Here is a 10,665-nt window from a genome sequence, read left to right on the forward strand (position 1 = left end):
GATACAAACCACAATTGCCCAGTTGCTCAAGAGGAGGGTTTCACAAAACGTGTAAAACCTTTTTCAAGACAGTCCAAACCAGCAGTTTGACCTGTATAAAGATTATATAGATTTAGTTGCCAATCTCACCAAAGTAGGAAAAAAATACGGGCTGTCGGAAAGCATTTCCTTTCTAAAAGGATTTCAAGCAATAACTGGATTACTTTTTTAAAATTTCAGAACATTTCGGGCTGTGACGCCCACACATTCTCATTTCCTGTTAAATAGATTAGCAGAAAGATCGGTGAATCAAACTTCACCTGATTCCATGCCTAGTTTCAATCGTGATATTGAACAAAAACTGGCCTCCCATATTCCATATTCTTTTCACCATATTCACAATCTTAAAACATCGATGCTGTCTAATTCTCAGGAGGCCCATTGATCTTTGCTTCACAACCATCAATGACGATAACTGCAGACAAATTAAACTTACAGAAAGATTGAACTAAACTACACACTACACATGTTCATAAAGATGCTCATCTAGATGGAGGAAAGATCCTCGTAAACAGATTTAATTCCCGGTCTTTCAGACACTGGACGGATGCATCTCAATGCTATTCCCAACATTTCCTGCATACCTTTTCCAGCAGCTGAGTTCCCACTTTCAGTGACAATTGCAGGGTCAAAACACTCTGTGAAACGTTCGTTTTCTGCTCGAGACCGAACCCAGTCAGTGAGATCCACCCCACCTTGGTCACTGGAGACCACATCCCCAGCACATCTTCCTGTTAGAAGCTCCAAAAGCAACACCCCAAAGGAGTAAACATCTGATTTGAATGAAGGCACTGGCTTCTTGGCAGCTGCCAACTCTGGAGCTCGATATCCAAGGACTCCAGCATCCAGTATTTGTTCAGCAGTGCCAGACTGGGTCATAAGGCGATGGAGACAATAATCAGCAACTCGTGCATTCAGATCTGGCCCTTCTAACAAAATGTTGGTTGACTTAAGGTTGCCATGTGGAAGTGCGCGATCAAAATGTAGGTAATTCAAGCCACGAGCTACGTCCACAGCTACTTTCAGCCGCTGGTTCCAAGTTAATGGGGGGCCTTTTCGAGTTGGCCGGTCTAAACAACAAGAAAAGAAGATGTTAGTATCTAGGCAAAAGGAAGCCACAAGGTCAAAAATGCAGTCACATGCAGCAGTGTACTGGAGTAGTCATCATGCCATGACTAATATGGTCTATATCAGTTCATAAACGGAGTATATATAATAGGTTATTTGAAAGCTGGAAATCAGACACAATTTGCAGTGAGTTGTGTATGAAGAGGTATGGATCATCCCCACACTGAATGTGGTACGTTTCTTGCAGTAGTAAGGATGCCATGCTAGCAAGGTTCAGATTTCTGAGGCATGTATGGGAGTATTTGTATGAAACTCCACCGCTTCAAAAATACAGGTCATGCACATCCCTTCCACAACCATCCTACTAAAAGCAAATAGAACAATGCCCATTGCAGATATTGACTAAACAGGCACATTAGGTAAAAACTTATCTGCACGGCAGGCCATATTGGAATGCCATAGAAAGATGGTAGAATCTACAATCTCAAACTAAACCATGAACAGACCAAACCACATTTATTAAGATGGAAGAAAATGCAAAAGAACATTCTGCAAGTTGCTCTTTATAACACCAAAAGGCCTTGGGAAATATTTGTGCTCACCATACAGAAAGCTTGCAAGGCTTCCAGGAACAACATAGTCAGAAAGAATAAGCTTCTCATGCTGACTGGGACCCCAATAGTACCCTCTTAATCCCACAACATTAGGATGCCTAATATTACTGAACTTCTTTGCCTCTTTTGCAAACTCCTTCCTTGGTTTTGCAACCCCTTCTCTCAACCACTTAACAGTTAAGAACACTCCATTGTCCAAAGCAGCTCTATAAGATGTTCCATGGCTGCTTCTCCCCAGTACTTCTGCTGGTGCCCTTGACAACTCTTCAGGTGTAAAGGTCAATGAATCATCCAAAAAATATAGTTCTCCAGCAAGTCTATCAGGGGAATGCACTTTCAACTTCCCCAAATGTTCTGGAGTGGAGGAACCACCTGAACCTGGTGACCAAGAGAATTGACTGTTCTTTGAAGGTGAATAAAAACCTACAATGTCACCACCACTGGCAGCAGATTTTTTCTCATCAGGGCTCAAGATACCAGGAGGAGGTGAACCCTTTCTGCTTCTAGATGCAACAAGTTCATCAGCAGATACAACCAAAGAAGCAGGACCTGAAACAGCTGAAGACCGAAGAACTTTGCTGCCTTCTGCAGTATGCCTTGTCTTTGAGATCCTTTTATAATGTATGACAATTGCCAGAAGGACTATAATGGTGAATGCAACCACACACGCTATGATAACCACAGCTTTAGTAAGAGCATTAATTTGTTTATGGTGGCCCCTCCTGCCAGGGTTTGGATTAGGGCCAGATGAGGAATAAGGCAGCTCAAGATTTTCATTGCCAGGGTGAAATGAAGAATCAGGAAATTTCCTGAGGTTCACTGGAACAACCCCTGTGAAGTCATTATAAGAAACATTGAAGCTTTGGAGCGTCTGTGGAAATGAATCCGGCAAGGGGCCAGTAAATTGGTTAGAAGACATATCAAGAGAAACAAGTGAAGAAAGTTTAGTTACAGAAGCAGGCAAATTTCCAGAAAATGTGTTTCCAGCGATGTTGAGTTCTTTCAAATTTGTTAGAACATCAATTTCCAAAGGAAGGGCACCACTTAGACGATTCATAGACAAGTCAAGGACTTGAAGGTGAGTATTGTTCATTGATGAGGATGTGAAGGGAATACCTCCAATGAATAAATTGTTGTGAAGATGAATCTCTTGCAGCGTAGGTGATGACAACAAGTCATAAAGAACTGGCCCATCAAACCGGTTATCACTCAGGTCTAGAATACTGAGCTTAGGATACTCAGAAAGAACAGATGGAAGTGATCCAATCAACAGATTATGCGAAACATTTAGGTAATTCAGCCTCAAGAATTGAGAAGTTAACTCAGGGAAGGGTCCAGAGAGCTTGTTCTCACTCAGATCAACAAATTCAAGATTGTTTCCCCATTTTGCTATGACAGATAAGTTTCCAGTGAACTGATTGTTTGACAGATCCAAAATGGTGCAGATCCCAGTCAGCAGTGGAAGTTCACCAGAAATGGCATTTGATGATAGGTTAAGAATCTGTAATGTTGTTGAAGTGATCATGCTGATTGGGCCTAAAACACAAAAATATACGAGTACTAATGGTGAATCAATGAGGAAGAATATAATATCAAGGCAAGTTACTAACAGATCATGCAAGTAATAGCAAAAATATGTCATGCTGGAAATGAACAAAGGTCTCCATGATTAAGAAACAAAAACCAGTAACAGGAAAAAAAATACAAACTGAAATGTAATGAACTGAGACAACCATAATACACCTCTATAGTCCTTCATTATAGCAAATAAATTATAAGTGAAAAGGCACATAATGTTCCAACTTCTAATATATCAAACAGAATATAGACAACCAGGATTGCTAAAGAAACACAGATGGAAAAAAAGTCCTCATGTTCATCAAAGATAATGTTTAAAACATTTTTTTCCCTTCAAAACTTTAAGCAAAAGGAAGCATATAACAAGAAAAATAAAAAAAAACTATAAATAATGACCTAATGATTGGTGATATAAAAATATGCCCCTCAGGTCAGGTCTAGTGTTAAAGAAAGACAAGTAGCGATTAGTTCATTCAAAGGGTACAGCAATAAAAAATGCTCTCTCTCTCTCTCTCTCTCTCTCTCTCTCTCTCTCTCTCTGTGTGTGTGTGTGTGTGTGTGTGTGTGCACATAACTGAACAAGTGCCTTAAACTTGTTTTTTTCCTCCCTACTACTGTTGTTTATCATTCACCACTAATATTGGCAATATGAGGGCTAAGGTGGGTTATGAGTAATCAAGAGACTGAGAGTGTACTAGTGATAAAAGATACTGGTGTGCTGGCACGATGCCATTGTTTTGGCAACATAAATGAAGCCCATCTATCCTTCAATAATGGCACAATAGGTAATTTTTTCTAAAGGTAAAATGTCAAATTGTTAACAATAAGTAGTTTCTACCATTTATCATCAAAAAGTGGTCAGAATCTTCAGATGTGCATTTTTAACCAAGTGGATAAATGAAAAGCCTTGAACTTAGCATGATTTTGTTATGTAGCCAGCTGCTATGTGGGATCTTTCTAACTTCCATTTAAAGAAAAAAGAAAGTACCCACAAGAAAGGGAATGTAGGAACGAAAAGCTTCCCTAGCTTAGCTGGTGAAGAAAGAAGGGGGAAAAACATGAACACTAAACTTCAACATTTCCCTCGTGTTTGTCTTTGACTCTGTGCTCTCTAACTGATACTTTCTTTTGAAGATCACCACCGCAGCAGTAGTAGGCACGCAAAATGCACACCCTAATGGAAATAATCTGTACTGCACTTTCTTAATTTCCATTCTATCTCCAGTACCAGACAAATGAGAACAGGTGGCAAGTGGTAAGAGCAGAAATGTGAAGGGTGTTACTTGTAAACCTTAAAACAAGTTCCACTCAGCCACTTTGCAATGGTGTCCCTGTAAAGCATGGAACTCAGGGCTCACCCCAGGGTTTCCCCTCAGGAAGCAGGCCATTGAGTTGTCTGGTCCTTGCAGGTTCCTTTCTAGACCATCTGGAATCAAGGCTTTTAAGTCCATATTTACATCCAATCAACAATGGAGAGAACAATCAAATACTAAATGTGTTATCAGTTAGAAAAAATATGCAATAAGGAAGCTGGACCCTTTCACTGCAGAAAAGTCTAGATGTAAAGTAACAGAAAAAGTACCTGAAAGATTATTGCTGCTTAGATCCAGCTCTGTCAACACCAAAGAATCACCTTTGATAAGCCCACTTGGTAAAGATCCAGAAAACCCATTGCCTCGAAGTCGCAGCACCTCAAGTGCATATGCAAATTGAAATGCTGGAAGCTCTCCAGACAACTGATTATGGCTCAGATCCAAAACCTTCAGTTCACCCATAAGCGGCAGATCACCAGGCTCTATCAATGACCCAGTTATCTTGTTCTTGCTGAGGTTCAAATACTGAAGAGAACCTGATAAACCTGACAGAAATCCTTTACTGGAGCTTGATCTTGAAAGCAAATTGTCACTGAGGTCAATATATGTAGCAGTTGACAGGAGAAAAAATCCTTCAGTGATCACATTGCTGAACTGGTTTTGATGGAAGTCAACCATTTTTAAATTCTGAAGGCGAATTAAGCCGGCAGGAATGTTCCCAGTAAGATTGTTACATGAAAGATCCAGAGAGACCAACTGAATCAACTTAGTTGGGCTCATAGTGAGTGCACCAGAAAAAGAGTTACTACTCAAATCTATAGACTGAATAGATGTCAAACCACCAAGTGAGCCAGGAATTGGACCAGAGAAAGCATTCCCAGACAAAGAAAGGTTCTTTAGGCTATGCAAGTGCCCAATTTCTGAAGGCAAGGACCCTGAAAAGAGATTGTTTGAGACATCTAGGTATTGGAGCTTGCGGAGGCTTCCAATGCTTGAGGAGAGTTGTCCACTAATAGAGTTGTTGGAGAGAGACAAAGTTATCAACATTGTAAGATTTGCAAATACACTCAAATCAGAATTAGCAGATAAGTTCAAATTGTTGAGTACAATGCCTGCAACGCTGTTGCCACTGCAGATAATGCCGTACCAGGAAGAAGGACATCCATTAAAATCAATAGACTCCTCATTCCATGAGTTGAAGATGGAGCCAGATGGATCAATCTTTATTTCCTTTTTAAATTGGAGGAGCGAGAGAATGTCTTGTGACGGAAGTTGGGCCAAAGTTGAAAGGTAAGGAACAAACAACAGAACCAGCAAAATAATCCTCATGGTAGGTGGAGAAGCTGCACAAGGTATGCAACACTGAAACTGACTTGTTGAGCTCAACCACATCCGATGGCACAGTAGAACAGCTGAGTAACTTCCAAGAGCTATATCCCAATCAATCCAGGAGAAACAGCACTAGATGTCAACCAAGAAGACCCACTTCAGAAGAATGAAGCATCCCATAATATCAGTTCAGTGTCATTCTTCAAACTTGGAAACTTGCAGGCTTGCAGCTAGTCCAAATATAAGAATATCTTCACTTCCTATCAACAGTTGAAGGTTCTGAGTCATCATTAACCCAAAAAAACTTCTTGAAAGAAAATGTCCATTCTCTAAATCAGAAGGCTCATGGATCATGTTGTTCTAAACAACAGTATGATAATTTTAGATGTGACAGCTGGCCGCAACATCCACAACCGGGAAGTGTGGTTGTCAGCTTTCAACTGCAAACAAGACAATAATAAAGCAAAAATGCTAGAAGATAATCCTCTAGCTCCAGAAAAGAAGTCACATTTCCAACAGGCCCACCCGAGGATGAGGTTCTCAGAAAGGAGAGGAAGAAATTGACTACCAACGATATCTACCAATGAGCGGCACTACTAAGCTTTCGAAAATGCAAAAGTGAAGCAAAATGAAAACCTTTGCAGTCTTCTATGGTGTGCGTCTACAAGTGCGGCCAGGCCATAGCAGCTCCAAATAAATGAAAAGCATCGACCAGGAACGCTTTCCACCACCCTTCTGGGGCAATTCTGCAGAAGAACAGAACGCATCCACATAATTTTCAAAGACTAGACTGTCGATATTTCAGTTGCTACATTTCGTTACCAACTTCGGCAAAAGACAAAAGCGACAGAGGAATATACACAAAATTCAAATAATAAAATGTCAATATTCTCATCTCTTCTTCACAAAAAGACAACCACCTAAGGGCTTCCCAAATACTGAACATCTACTCTCAGATGCTTTAAGAAAAGACGAACATTGAAAACTTTTAACTTCCCGCTTTACTTCTTCAGCTATTAATAAAGGATGAACCACCACGAGTTTCTCGTTTTCATTCATTTATCTGTGTAATCCTCCCTCTTCATCTTCCCCACCACCACACCCCCCCCCCAACCCCCCGAGGCAAATGCAAACCGTATGAATGGATGGAGTAACCATCTTCTTCTTTTTACCGTATCCCAACTTCTAAAATCGCCCCTTATCTACTACGCACTTTCATTAGCCTCCATAGACAGAACAACGCCTGCCTGAGGAAAAGAGAACGATACAGACATTGATGAAAAAGAAGAAGAAGAGGACATTTACAATGATCAATTCTGCCGTAACAATACATCTCAGAACATTTACTAATTTACTATATACAAATTCCTTTTTTAGACATACTAATTTACTTATTGATTACTTTTAGACAGTAGAAAACTGTTTTATTGCCTTTTCCGCATCCACTTTCAGGCCTAATGTCCAGCTACATTTGGTACTTTACGAATCTGTTGCAGCAGCCAACCATTGGCAACAACAATCCTTTAAAACTTGCATTTTATCCAACTTGGAAAAGGCAAAAAGTATGATAAGATGAAACTCTATGAAAACCCGAAAAAGAACAGCCATGACCGAAGTAGCCTCAGCTGTGAAATCAGATGAAGCTTCAACGCTTCTTCTACTTTGCACCAAAGATTTATTATCTATAAATCGAGGATTTTTGACGCAGCGACTTTGGGAAAGGGGAAAAGTCGCCTTCTACTCTTCAACGGCTGATAAAAAAATTGTGGGAACCTTTGACCGAGTTGAGGCAACAGCGACCCCCCACAAGTCCAATTCTATTCACATCCTCAGTGGTTAGCTGGAAAAACCGCCGACTTTTCTTACAGCACGAGAGATCTAAGCTAGGTAGAATAACTCCGCCTCCGAGGCAACCTAACCGTCATGCGGTGGAAGTTCCAGCCTAACAAATCGGCGACTTTTTCAGAAGGGAAAAATAGCTTGTAACTAAAACAAGCATGAGAGAGGGAAAAATCCTTACAGCTCTGCCGGAGATGTAAGCCTTTTGTGGCTGCAAGCCCGAGGCTCTGCAGCATACGAACACAACAATCTTGCAGATGCAAGAGAGCAGAAGAAAAGCAGAGAAAATGATCTCCCTTCAACAAAAAACTTCGGCTCTGATTTCAACCTACATTGTCTAGAAGCAGCTCCGTCTCCAAAGAAATTCGTCCAAGACTTCACCGCCGGCGCCGGACTAGCTTCTACGGCAAAGAAATGGAGGCTTTGCCGCGAGAAGCTCGGCTGCCCAACCCTGTTCAACTTCGACAGAACGCTAAATCCAGACACTAAGCGTTATTGCATGCACGCGAAGCTCCAAATGCCGCCAAAAGACTTAAGAAGAACTAATCATAAACACAGGGAAACGCTATCTTCAGTCGTCAAACGGTCGACTGCAAGCTCAAAACAGCGATCCGCTTAAAGGAAATCACCAGCTACTCCCTCCGCACACTATCTCTACCTCAAAACTCAGCGAGCTTTTAGGAGTGAACTTCACTTCAGTTTGCTCTGCAGCTAAAAGCTCCAAACTCGAAAAGGAACGGCAGCGTCTCTCCTCCAGACAGGATGTCTAGCCGAAGCAAGGCGATTGTTCAGGAGAAGAAGATTCGACCAGTCCCCCTAAGCTTCTCTCCTCCAGATAAGATATTGTGTCTAGACCGAATCACGGCCACGCTAGAGGGACAGAAATTTATTCTTAGAGCGGGAAAGGTTCTTCGAGCTTCACTCCTCCACCAGGTACGCCGCGACTCGTGAGAAGAGAAGCAAAGCCTTGACCAGCGAGTCTCGGAGTGTCCGCTCCGGAGACGACTGGCTATATATCCCGGAGATCACCAGAAAAAAGGAAGAGCTAGAAATCTCGGTCCCTTCGTCTGTCGGCCCGCAACGCCGGGAAGCGTTCTTCTTGAGTGAGATAGAGAGAGGGAGCTGCGTCTGTGGGAAATGGCGGGATAGAACGGGCGCGGGGAGAACGAGACGGTTTTTCCTAGGGCTCCTCAACCGCGCCTGTCTTACCGCGTCTCGCGCGATGCTCGAGGAAATTGAAGGGTATTCGGGTAATTTCGTTCTCGCTAAAGCTGCGGTTACATTTGGTGAGCGGGGTGTTTTCCCTCCCCCGCCAAAAGAACAGGCGCGCGCTTTCCTTTCTTCGTAGCGCGGGCGAGTGCGTCTTGGTGTGGAGTGCTTAAGAAGATTACGTTTACGGCCCTCTGCTTTGACAGGATACCACCATATTGCCACTGTCCTTCCCGACTGACGGAAAAAGGCCCCGTGGCGCGTTTTGCTCTGTCCTAAAGTGAAATGGCGAGAACGCCCTTGAGCTCGAATCCCCGCTGGCTCCTGCCATCCTCCCTCCCTCCGGTCAAAGCAAAAGTTACCATCGAGTCGGACTTAAATAGAAGTGACTTTTTTAACGCCGACTTCCGGACCGGTTTCCTTTATAAGATGCGATTACTCGAATTTCTTTGTCAAATTGAGGCCCGGACCAGCAGAGCGGTTTTCATTTGGACAATATTCTGTCAAATTTATTATTAAAGAAAAAAAAAACTGCCGGATTAGCAAAGGACTCTAAAATTAGATGAAGAAAAAAACTATTCTCAAATCCAGATCAGCTACTTAGTTTAGTTAGACTTAGATGGGCTTTTTCCATTAGTGATTTAGTGGGGCAGTAGTTTTATCTTATTTACGTATTGGTACTTTGTCCATTCTTATCTTATTTATATAGAGAACCCCCTTAAGATTAAAATTTAAAACATCAAATGCCCTTTATATAGAGAACAAGCCCTAGATAAATGTGTTTTTTAAAACTTTTTCCCTTTCTAGATAGATGTATGTGGTGTTGGCCCGAAAAATCAAATCACGAGCTTAACCAACCACGTCAACCCAGCAAGGCTGTTCACATTAACGGTGTTTGATTTTGTAACCTTATGTTACTCATCCGTGATAAACATGATGCTATATCAAATCTGTTAATGTCTTAAAACAAGTCAATACTTTAAAGGCATAAGGATAGAATTTTATGGGTTGTTTTGCCTGAGAATAAAATAATAAGAAACTCTTCAATCAACCAAGCTTATGCCTAACTTTTGCTTAATTTAAAAGTTAAAAGTAAAACTGCCTATCCAACATCAAGTATTATGATAAATGACTTACGTGTCCATATAACCTGAGCATCGGTTAGTTTGCTTTAGGGTGATCTCAAGCATTTTAATGAAAATCCAGCGGGCCGCTTCATCTCTCAAATGTTGGTAACCTTCTAGTAGTTAATGATATTCACAGGAGATGAGATGATGGGGGTAAGCCGTTTCAAATATCTAATGTGCTAACTACTTTTCCCAAGGCACCAAATGAATGCTTGAACCCTGAGGATGGAGAGCTTTGGCCCTATGTTGTGTTGGGTGGTGGTATGATACTACTCTCTCAAACCATATAATAGTTAATAAAAAAAACAAAAAATCCATACCACTCAGAAATGGGTTGCACTTAATTTCAATGATGGCATATGTAAAAAACTTTGGGCTAAAGATGCATTATAGATTTTTTTTGTTGGGTTCTTCAAGTAAGGGAGTTTAGATCTTTGCTGAAATCCAAGATGCAATAATGGATTTATATATTGATCCCATCTAACTAAAGATCTTAACATTTATGAAGGTCCCCCATCCATTTATATCTCTAGTTCCGTCAGTCATACA

The 10,665-nt window shown here is 41.3% G+C and overlaps 1 protein-coding gene across 3 annotated transcripts; it reads right to left on the reverse strand.

Moving 5' to 3' along the window:
- Positions 1-329: 329 nt before the first annotated feature.
- Positions 330-9,081, reverse strand: LOC116267551 (LRR receptor-like serine/threonine-protein kinase GHR1). Of its 3 annotated transcripts, none has more exons than XM_050075228.1 (5): positions 8,439-9,081; positions 6,578-6,687; positions 4,882-6,201; positions 1,710-3,257; positions 330-1,109 (listed from the first exon to the last, which is right to left on the reverse strand). In XM_050075228.1, exons 3-5 carry the CDS (start codon positions 6,002-6,004, stop codon positions 526-528), a joined length of 3,255 nt encoding a protein of 1,084 aa, XP_049931185.1. In that variant the 5' UTR covers positions 6,005-6,201; positions 6,578-6,687; positions 8,439-9,081; the 3' UTR covers positions 330-525. The 3 variants fall into 3 exon arrangements, with proteins under 3 accessions (XP_049931185.1, XP_031505203.1, XP_031505201.1); XM_031649343.2 differs by having other exon boundaries at positions 8,113-9,081; XM_031649341.2 differs by having other exon boundaries at positions 7,962-9,081.
- Positions 9,082-10,665: the final 1,584 nt, after the last annotated feature.

The sequence above is a fragment of the Nymphaea colorata genome, chromosome 14 (assembly GCF_008831285.2).
Source record: "Nymphaea colorata isolate Beijing-Zhang1983 chromosome 14, ASM883128v2, whole genome shotgun sequence".
Taxonomy (NCBI): Eukaryota; Viridiplantae; Streptophyta; class Magnoliopsida; order Nymphaeales; family Nymphaeaceae; genus Nymphaea; species Nymphaea colorata.